Raw genomic sequence first — 11,422 nt, 5'->3', positions numbered from 1 at the left:
CTGAAATGTATGACAAAATTAAGCGGTTTCGACTGCAATTCATATTAATTTCCAAATATGAAATAGACTATCGTTTAACGTTATTACTTCGTAATTTAATGCAGTTTTTGTGTTGTGCTGTAAATAAAAGGCACATCTGTATTATTGCGTCAATTGACTTGACCGAGAGAAAGCAACAAAAGAATTAAACGAAGGGATATAAAATAAAAATTTAAAGCTTGTAGTTGGACTTGTCGAAACTATATTAATTTTTTTTACACAAACAAAACAAGAAAGAAATAAAATGAAATAAAATATTAATAATGAAAATAGAAGTTTTATAAAGTTAATTTACCAAGTCATTTATCACTTGATTTTTATTTTTAGTTCGAACCAGCTTCCTATTATTTAAAATTTGTTATTTCCAAGTTTCAGGTTTTGTTTTTTTTTTATCTTTTCCTCAAATAGCTCTTATTTCTTAACGGATTTCATGTACACTCGGCCCAATAAATAAATTATTCTTGGAATAAAACACTTCAGGGAAAGCTATTTTGTAAATTCCTTTATTTATTGTACAAGCAGTTAAAAATCATGGTTAGAATAATATTTATACAGAATTACACTTTTCAAAACTTTGTCAGAATACCGTAATCCTTTCTAAGAAATGTTACATCGTCTCGCTTTTTGTTAAACAATCGGGTCAAAAGTATTCCAAAAACAGACTGGTCATATCGATGACAACTTCCTACTTTAAATTCTTTGCCCATTGGACAGAGCAGTAATTTATTAGAATTCGGAAATTCCATACAACCGTATTGTAAAGCACAAGACACCCAAGGTAGCATAATATTTTTCAGTGTAAATTCACTCCTCTTTATCATATTCCAACCTCCAGAAATTTCAGGAAAACGGAACAAACAGGGATCCTCGTTGAGGAACTTAAACAATAAAGGACTTGTTCGACCAGTTATAGTTTCTGGAAAATCTTTTTGTGGAAACGTGCGTGATAATTCCTGTGTACCACCTTGTATTCCATGTCGTATTGCACTCTGAAATAAATGTTTCGCCTTTTGTGCAAACGTCTTCACTGACGAGTCTGTCCAGTAAACAAAATCATACTCTTTTAACAACATTTGTATTGCTAATGGCTTCCAACAATAGTTTTTCAAATTACGAACATGATTTGGAAATTTCTCAAAAGGGTACTTGCGTATCATAAAGTTATGATAATGATGTCGAATATAATCTATCTCAGTTTGTATTAAACCAATATCGAATATGACGACTTTCATTGTAGGGAAAGTCTTGAGAAGATTTTGACTGTTGAATTGCATAGTAGAACAAAATTCCCGGAAATGATTAGATGAAAGAGCAATGGCCAGCACGGGAATGGATGAATTTTGGTCTTGTGCCGTTAAGGTTTTAATTCCATTTTTATCGAGCATGAGATCTTTTATATAACTTCCTGGAACTGAAAACTTGTAATTGCTGACTACTTCAATGTTCTCTTCCATCGTTTCAGGAAATTCCGGCTTTGGGCTGCATTCGCTTGCAAAGGTCACATCTTTGTATTTCACTTTGCTCGGATACATATCTTTGTACATTGTCTTCAATTTTGTCGTTCCTATATTAATAGTTAAGCCTTTCAGTACAAATATCAATATCACGGAGCATCCAAAGACAGTAACAAATATCCTAATAACGGAAGACAAACCGATAACCCGAGAAATCATTTTATTTCTCGAAAAGATTGTCGTCACTTCAACATTTTCCTGCAATTCACAAAATGATTCAAGTTATAAAGATAAATTGAAATTGAGTTACTCGAGTGGAGTCCCTGTCTTCCTAAGTTATGGGGAACCTATCCCATAATTGTATGAAAACGTACATTTTAATAAATTTTCATTTAAGAATAGATAACTGCACAAATAGAACTAAAACATAATTCGAAATCTGAAGTACAGAACAAAATGTTTCTTTATTTTTGGTTTAACTAGTATTGGGCAAGAAATGTTTGTTATTCTTCAATTAATTTTTAACAAAAGTTAGTTCTCAGATTATATGAACATACCCATGGAAGTCCATTCTATAGCCATACACACCAGTTACTAGTTGACCGCCTTGGCTAAAATAACATGTAGTATAAGTTACTCCCTGGGGTCACAGTAAACAGGTTCTTAAATAATTTCCGCCTTTAACATTATGTAGGTTATTTCAGTCCACACTGCCCCCGAGAATATGATCCAAATTCTCCATTTATCTAAAACAGGAAGAGAAATGGCAACATCAACTGGTCATTTTTGTTGTTTAAACGAGTCTTTTTAAATAAATTAAAGCAACTTATCTGTCGTAAATCAGTTATTATGATCGTTGTAATCACGAACAGATTGTTAATAGCAGGAAAGTATCAACTGGTTGATATTCTCGCACGAATTTTAGTAACTATAATTACGAGAAAGTGAATCGAAAATTATCTTTTCTCATCTTTTCCATGCATGCTTTCCTCCTGTGAAAGGTTCTCAGTGCCTAATATTTATAAAACATAGTACCCAATTGTTAGGTTTGGGAAGGCACCCCTGATTTGTACTAAAATTCAATAATTGTACTAGTATATTATCATGGCTACTGATAAATTACACAAACCTCCACAAATCAAGAATTAAGAGAATGTGTAACTTATTTAGAAAAAAAAAGAAAACACTGGAAATTTCTTTTTTTACCGCCCCAAAACAGCTGTATTTCAACAAAAGATGAAATTTTCCGAATTGACTTAGTTGTATAGTACTTCCTATATATAAATACCAATGAATACAAAACACACAGTATTAGCCTTTTGTTCGGCGCTGGTAAGTTTTTTTTATAGGCGTTTACTTTTCGACATGGGTGCAGCTTACATTTGTCGTAAGTCAGGAGACAGTTGAGCTGTGGTTAAAAAATGGTTAAGTATCTTATTGGTATCCTAGCATTACTCAATCAATTGATAATAAAAGTTCAGATAGTTGTAATTGATTTCTGTGTTATACAAACATTTTCATGATAGTATATTTATCCTATATCTATTTGATAAATTTATTCATTCTTGTTGCTTTATGTATAGAAGTAATTTATTTCGTGGCCTGAAGTTCAGAGAATCGCAACAAGTAAATTGGTGCAATAAATTAAGAATCATCATGAACGCAGAGATTAAAGGACAGGAACAGGAACAGGAACCAGAATTTTTTTAACTTGACTTACTGTAAAATTGGATGAAAGCAGTTAGGTCTTCGTGCAACGTCGCATTCTCAACCTCAAATAGCAGAATCTTTTACTTGTTCAACAAAAGAGAATGAAGACGGGAAAAAATACCGTGAAACTGTTAACTCGCGTAGTGGTATTAATCAGATTTAGATTCTCAAAGGCTATAGCGATCTTTCGGATATTCTTATGTCTTGCTTCTTCACTTAAGTTAATTCAGTTGAAACTTTTGAAACTTTTTCTAGCAAGTTATCAGCATTAGAGGCATTAGTTGTGACTCTCTTCTTGTCAACCTGTTTATTTGTTCACATTAATCGGAGTTTCTTCGGGAATTTGTGAGTGACAGGAGGGTTGGAGAGGCTGAGTCTTTTGATTTTGCGTCTCGATAAGTTAACAATGTTATCTCCAATGGCGATCCTGGATTTGGAGAGTGGCTTTCGTTCATTTATCAACAGGGCTGGGGATTTGGGGAATCTGCTGGCACGGCGCCCTCTCCGTCAAGTTTCTGACCTTTGGCTCGGGTTCGGCCATAGAAGTCGTTTCCAAATTCTCCATTTATCTAAAACAGGAAGAGAAAAAGCGAAAGCGGCGATATCGTTCTTGAAATTATAGATTTTTTGTTCGGTCATGTATAGTGATGTACCAGCTTCTCCCGCATGCATAGTTTGTATTTCTCAGTTGTTGATGTGTGCCGGGGCTTGTGGCCGCTGTTTTAGTTTCTTGGTGCGCTGTTGTTTGGAGACGGATTTTAGACCAGAGGTGTTCTGTTTCTGACGGGTGTTTTCGTCCTCTCAACGCAGACATGCGCCTGTCAGGAAATGTTGTCATTAATATGTCTGCCTGTCGTTATTCGACTTTTTAGTTTATTCTGAAGAAGTGTCATTGCTTTGTTACCGTGGATTTTATGACTTTTGTTGTCGGTACCTTTCAGAGCTTTCTTAAGGGTGTGTTTACGCTTATTATAGACCCTGTGGTCATATCTGTACTTAGTACTTAGTATTTACTACTTTTACAAAGATTATACGAAAGTGCATTTGTTTCGTTTCACCATATCTGTTCCTTTTTCTATCGTTTATTGTGATGTTTAGGCTGCTGGTTTTGTCGACTTTGCCCGATGGCGGTTTAATCTGTGCTGCCTGTTTGTGTTGCGGTTGCGGTTTACACGGATCAATTAATCGTAATAGAAGCAAAAAGTTTATCGCGTTAAAAACCCTAGTTTAATAGGAAGGTCCATAGCGGTTGTTTCCTACTTTCCGATTTTTGTCTTAATGTTGCCTTTGCTGTGCGGACTTTCCTTTTGATTAATGCCTGTAGTTTATTAATTCGGTAATTTTGTTATTATCATATTTATTTACAAATTGTGTTTTTTAACTTCACATTTTCATTTTAATGAAGTTGAAACGGGAATAATTGATTTTTAATTTTGTTTATTACGAAGAATGAACTAGTTCAAACATTAATCACCTTACGTCTTCTGTTTTCATTCTCTGCAACCACTGAGTAGAAATGCATTGTAAGCATACTTTACTGTATGCGTTGACTTGTTGTGTTGACTAAAATGATAAAGAGTATTCTAGAACACAGAAGTAAAGTTACATACAGTATGATTTATATCAAAATTGTTAGAGATACTGAAAAATAAATTCGACTTCCATATCTGTAGGTTAAAGATCTTTACTAAAGTACTCTTTTTAGGATTTATTGCCTTTGTAAGACAAAACGATTTTAGCTGTTTTATTCTATCAGGTTAACTTGGATAGACATGAAGCTTTTTTTGGTCATGTTTAATTAAGGTAAGAGTGTTAATTATGAAAAATTGGGTACTTATTTTGATTGGGTAGAATTGATACAAGTTACAGGAGGTTTAAATGAAGGAATGGAAACCAGGAGCTTAAAATTTTCCCGAAAAATCGCCGAACTTCACTTACTTGTACGTTTTGGCCTAAGAATTTTCATTTTTTAGATACATGTCCAAGATTGAATTGAAAATCAAGAGAACCAGGATTCGAAGGTTGGACAACGAAAAAAGACACAAACAAAACAAAGAATACGAAATAACCAAAATAACACGTTAATGGAAACAAAAGTAAATGAGAAAATTGAAAATGGTACGACGGTTTATGCTTGGTACATGTTTATAAATTATATAATGGGCTATCTTCAATATTATCATCAGGTTAATTGGAAATGAGTGTACAGATTGTTTTTAATACCAAAGTGAGCAGTGTATGTTAGTCGGTGTCTGCGGTATCTGTATTTTGTTCATTTCAATGTTGTAAAATGAAAAAAATCCGCATTTGATTTATATTATAAGGTGTGCCATGCACTCATAGCCCAGATGCTAAAGGATGTTCGCTAGTCTATTTAAGAATGACAAGGATTTCAAAGGGTTTGTAAAATTTTGCTAGAATAATATAAGAGGAGAAAAAATTAGACGGGCTAGTGCGCCCGTTTTTTGAGATATAAGCAATTGTAATTTGGCGGGGATTTCTCTAGATTTTCCATAGGTTTGTCTTAGCAGGTTTTATCTATTAAAACCATTGAAGAAATAACAAGAATTTCATAAAAAAATCTTCTTTAGGGTGTGTTTAATGAAAATATGAAAGTGGGAGTCAACACAATCGGAACACCTCAGCCTTTCTAGTTACACCAGAAAAAATCTACCACAATCGGAACTACTCGGCCATTTCGCTACAATAAAAAGTAACTAGAAAGGCTGAGGAATTCCGATTGATGATGACCCGCGAACATCCTTTAGTTCACCTAACTCAAGAGCTTAGATCTAAGTCCATTCGCCCGGGATCGAACAATGTTCACTGTATCTGTGGAAAAAATGCAGGACATAAGTTATGTGGTGCTTTATGTGATAACATTTTGCATGTCTAAATTAAAAAAAAATAGGGAAATATTTTCTAATTTTCATACATCTTTTTAATTTATGATGTTGTACTTTAAGGGCGTCAATTTCATGCTATAAAGACTTGCAATTAAAATTATATCAATGCGATGAAATGTTGCATGTGTCATGCCAAATGGCTGTGATCATACGTCAAGATTTCAGGTTATACTTTAAACAAGGCTTATATTCAATCACGTTATGCCAATCAAACTATCCCGTAAACTCAGTTAACCCGGATATTGTAGATTATTTAATTTTGGCAATTATCTTGTTTCATTTGTATCCAACATGTCAAGACAAAGATCAGTCTTTTAAAGTTTAATTGTATTCAAATCATGACTTTTTAAACAGTAATAATTTAATAGCTAGAGGCATTGTACAATTAAATCATTTGAAACAAACGCGGTTTCAACTAGAGAAGGATTATTGTGCGCTATATTTGGAGATGTCAGAACGACTAATGGTGTTGGAAGTTTTGCCAAGTTCGGCACGCTCTTCCATAACAGTCAAAACTACATTATTGTAATGACTAGGTAAGGAAATAAAAGAGTAATACTGGAAATCAGTGTCTAGTAGAATAGGGATCAGTTTTACGTTAACGTATACCTACGTACATATATATGTTAATATTTCTGATTTTGTTAATAGAGGTGTGAGAATACTTTGACGTCATATGTCTTCCAATTCGTCGTAATAGGGTAAATGTCAGAACCAGCCTATAAAGAAATGCTTAAAATTCCTTAAGAGAATAAATCAACAGTCTACAGTGATGAAGTATTTATAAAAACACGAAAATTGGGTTCGGGTAGGGAAATTAAATGACCTGTTATCTGAAGTCAATGTATAGGAATTTTTAGAAACGCCTAAAATGACAGACCTGAGGAACAAGACGTATGATCAATGACAGGCCAATAACTCATCATGTGGAATTTCTGTGTTAACCGTCTTACAAGGATACAAAACTATCTATAACTTTAAAATGACAATGGAAATCCATTCCCCCTCAACTTAATATCTTTCAACAAGGTGATCCTTTCATCTCATCCGAACGATACATTTTAGAACTTTAAATGAAAAATATTTTCGACCTTGTGTATTGAAAAATTAAATGGCCAAGAGAGATTATAATTATTCTAAATCACGATCTGCAGCATACGTTTAATATTAAATTGTTTAACTTGTTGGTACAAGTCAGTTAAGATCATTTTTATTTATTCTAAACTAAACCATATTAAAAAGTGAATGGACTCAACCGTAGAAATTTTAATCTACTTGTAAACGCGTACGAATTCTTGGCGATACAACAACACAATAAAGGATGTATATAGTGACAATTTTATTGAGGATCCATAAATTTTATATGCATAATTCACTCATTCTTATCTGCAAAGTTACATAATTGAAAATAGTGTATTATATCGGAGTACCTGAGAAATACATCTGACGGTTAACATATCGATTTAGATATGAACTTGTAAATTACAGGTATACAAAGATCAATACATGAGGTATTCTATTTTAAATGGCGAAAGATGAAGTAAGCATTGCTGTCAGTGAAATGTATGGATACCACGCAACAAGGACTGAGCCTAAGTGTTCGTTAGAATGGATGGCCAGTTGTTTTGTGATCCCGCCGTCATTAAAATGTCGCTACTTGGGAACATGGGAGAACATTTCGGATGATATTCATTTGAATGATGATTGTGAAACCAAAATTCCTATGCCAAGATTGCTAACTCACGAAGAATTACACAGTGAATCTCCAGACAAGGGGAACTACCAATTGTCACCGGAAAAGGGAAATATTAATAACGATTATCGTCATCAGCAAAACTCGCTCGACTACGAGGACAATGATCCTATCGATGACTATCTTACACAATACGCAAGCATGTTATCATCGAAAGAGAACGTTATTGACGAGCCGATTTCGCCGACTACAGGAGACCACTCTCCGGAGGAAAAAAGGCGAACATTTGCCCGACGTAAGAGTTGCCCGAACGTAAGTAGTAAAACAGGTTTGTCTATAAGTTTAAGCTTACCGAAAGAACACAGTTCGGTCGACGATACAGAAACAAGAAATAATGCAAGCTTTTCACATTCGAAACTCGCAAAACCAGAGACTTTAGACTTGAAAAACATAACGGCAATAGCTCGGCGAATGTCTATACCAATATTGGACAAGTCAGAAGACGTTGACCATGGAACAAAAATATTAGCAGAAACAGTGATCAAGAAAAATAAATCAACAAAACAATTCAGAGAGGCTTTTTCTGAAGAAACGGACGACTATATTCCACATAGACACGCACGAACAGTAACAAAATCCTTGACTGAAAACGAAATTGAGAGTGCTTGTGATGACCTTAAAACGGAGAAACCGGGAAGTTACAAAAACATTGTTCAAGAACTGAAGCTCCGTGGGCAAGATTTTAACGAATCGCATCCTAGGCATTACGATGGCAACGATAACAAAAGTACAAGTAATAGTTCGAGAACACTTACGACACAAGATCTTGAACATTCTATTGACAATTGCCAAATAAAGTCTCCTGTTCAGTACAATAATGTTCTACGAGAACTACAACACCGCACAGACGATAGATCTACGATAAGTCGGGAATCTAATGGATCGCGTCATCAAAACACATTAGATAGTTCTTTTGACAGTTCGTTTAACTCTGGTGACTTTTACAATGTGCAAAAGAGTAGTAGTGATTACTCTAGAAGGGAAAAGAGCAATACAAGAACGGAAAATTCGGCAAATTTTACAAGGACTAGACCAGTTAGCTACTCAAATGATGAACGTTTTTCAAAAACACTACCTCCCGATTTCGGAGGAAATGTATGTGGATCGAGCACGCCGAGAAGCAATAAAAGTGACTCTATCAATCGAAACAAAACAGCTAAGCAAAAAAGTGAAGAGCCTGTGTCTGATTTAATGAAGAAATTAAACAATCTAACTGCACAAACACGGTTAGCGACTAGACCAAGTCTCGGGAATGTAGAAGGGTATGAACCAGCACCAATGACTCGGTCACATTCGGTAATGCATGTTTCTTCACCGATGTCACCAAAATACGACCGAAGTCTACTTTCAAGTAGTTTCAGTTCATCGACGTCATCTTCGTCAGATATTCCGAGCATTTCTTATCACGACGTTTCTGATCCGTGTTATCGATGTTGGAAAACTGTATATTCACTGGACAAAATTGGCCCAATCAGAAAGGTGCTTTATCACAAACAGTGTTTCCGTTGTGCAAAGTGCAACACTATGCTGTCATTGAACACATACAGACAGAACGTTAACGATAAATCTGACGTGCAAGTTTATTGCAAGAAGCACGTGCCATTACTAGACTCTCCACACATTGGACTTGAGGCAAAAAACCTCAGCGTCGTAATGAACCATCCGAAACTTGATCACGTGAATCAGAATATACGCGGAACGATGGATGATAGACGAAAGAGTATGAATTTACATCCTCTTATAGTCGGTCGTGCTGTGAGTACGCCCAGACTGGATTTAATTTGTGGACCGAATGAAAACTCATTTTCCGATAATTCTTCTACGGTGGATAAGAATGGAAATGTGAGTTTGAGAGAACTTAAAATGGACGAGCAGCCTCGAACTGTGTGGTCCCGATCGTCATTCTCTGCTGCTAAGTTAGATCTGAGTGTCCCAGCTTCGGGTCGGAAGGGTTCGTCTCTTTACAGAACAGCTGATACATGGAACTATCTTTAAGCTTGAATAAACGTTAACACAACATGTATTCCATGGTAGATATAAATTTACTGCAATATAAACATTGACGTGTTCATTTCAATCACTTTATTGTATTCGCATGTTCACTCTTATTTATGATATTGATTTATTTGGTTAGTATAAATGGAATCATATATTCTAATTATACATGAATTATGGCAATATTATTAAAGAAGATTAATACTCATCTCGATTTACAACCGGCATCGACAGTTGAAGCCCTCAACAATGTATTCAAATTTAGAGGGTTTCATTAACTTGATTTATAATGGTGTTGGTAGGGGGCCTCCTTCAGTGCACTTTATGCACACCATGGTTTTGATAGTGGGAGTTTTCTTTTACTTTCTTAATAAGTATGGTTTCGTTCGCACCCAAATAGTTCTTAATATGATCACGAGCACACTCGCGGAAAGAAACAGAACCGTCTTGTGATTTTGCATAAAATACATTAAGTACACGTAATCAAGTGCCTACATGTTTCATTCAGAATTGTCAACTTTCCTTTCATCTGTGGCAACATCCCTTCGGCTCCTGCGTATGGAGTTCATATCACAACTCATACGTTATGCCAGAGCTTGCCGAAATTACGCAGACTTTTTGTATCGCTAGAACTCTAACAAATAGGCTTCTGGAACAGGGTTATGTTGCTACAAGATTGAAGTCATCATTATGGTCGTTATCATGAACTCGTGGATCATTATGGTGTATCCATCAGCACCATGAAAACTGATTTATTCAACGGGTCATAGTTTTCCTTCCCTCGTTTGTCTACCCCGGACTTGACTTTTTATGAGCAACTCGGCGGGTGTTTTTAGAAAAGCAGAGGACGCTTACCCTACTGGTGCACCTGGTCCATGCTCCCAGTTTTAGTGGAGTCCGAGTTGATCATTTACTTTTGTTACTTTGTATGTATGATTTTAGTTACTTTATGTTCTTTGATGTGTATGTCTGGTCTTTGTCCCTGGATTACATTCTTTTGATTACTGCTATGGCCTTGGTTCCCTTGACTACTCTTTCAAGAATTGTGTGATCTCATATGGTGTTATACATTGCACAAGATACCACCTTGTGAAAAGTTAAGAAGGGCTCGACGTGATTTCGTGCAAAAGATGAATCACATTAGAAATTTTTAAAAATTCGACTGAAAGAATTTAAATGTATACAAACACCTGCCTGAAAATTTTTCCCGCCTTAACCTGTAATTAGAGACCACAACTGAACAATTATATATACCAATAGACAATTTCAATGTTGATTTGATAACTTATTGTATCTAACAATGATCGTTTTAAAGTATGCAAACACGTTATTTGGTCTAGACAGAAGCATAATAAAAGTATTTATAAAATGCTAATAACTTAATAAATATTTACTGTAACAGTTCAAGTTAAGTCGGAAATGAGACTTTGAAAAAAGTTTTCTAAATGCCGCAGGCTAGGGACATCTCTCAATGGGTCTGTACTAATTGCCTAACACTGTAGACGAGCGCAATGACGAATTGCACCAATTTTTGACATAAAAGAATGACATCCCGGATTATAAAG

General features: G+C 35.1%; 1 protein-coding gene and 1 long non-coding RNA gene across 2 annotated transcripts; one reads left to right on the top strand and one right to left on the bottom strand.

The window, feature by feature from the left end:
- Positions 1-543: 543 nt before the first annotated feature.
- Positions 544-4,758, bottom strand: LOC148627383 (uncharacterized). The gene is made up of 3 exons (XR_015919311.1): positions 3,214-4,758; positions 2,051-2,239; positions 544-1,751 (listed from the first exon to the last, which is right to left on the bottom strand). It is a non-coding gene; the product is annotated as an uncharacterized LOC148627383 (long non-coding RNA).
- A 1,636-nt stretch (positions 4,759-6,394) lies between these two features.
- Positions 6,395-10,065, top strand: LOC148627382 (uncharacterized). The gene is made up of 2 exons (XM_088572026.1): positions 6,395-6,645; positions 7,598-10,065. The coding sequence occupies exon 2, from the start codon at positions 7,635-7,637 to the stop codon at positions 9,855-9,857; it is 2,223 nt and encodes a 740-aa protein (XP_088428152.1). The 5' UTR covers positions 6,395-6,645; positions 7,598-7,634; the 3' UTR covers positions 9,858-10,065.
- Positions 10,066-11,422: the final 1,357 nt, after the last annotated feature.

Source organism: Perna viridis, chromosome 1 (assembly GCF_037379345.1).
Source record: "Perna viridis isolate PV_CMFRI_1.1 ecotype Kerala chromosome 1, ASM3737934v1, whole genome shotgun sequence".
NCBI classification, from domain to species: Eukaryota; Metazoa; Mollusca; class Bivalvia; order Mytilida; family Mytilidae; genus Perna; species Perna viridis.
The sequence above is the reverse complement of the archived record's forward strand: the minus strand, read 5'-3'. Positions and strand labels throughout refer to the sequence as shown.

Excerpts from the sequence above, each read along its gene's own strand:
- LOC148627382 (XM_088572026.1), top strand. The coding sequence starts at position 7,635 with ATGGCGAAAGATGAAGTAAGCATTGCTGTCAGTGAAATGTATGGATAC.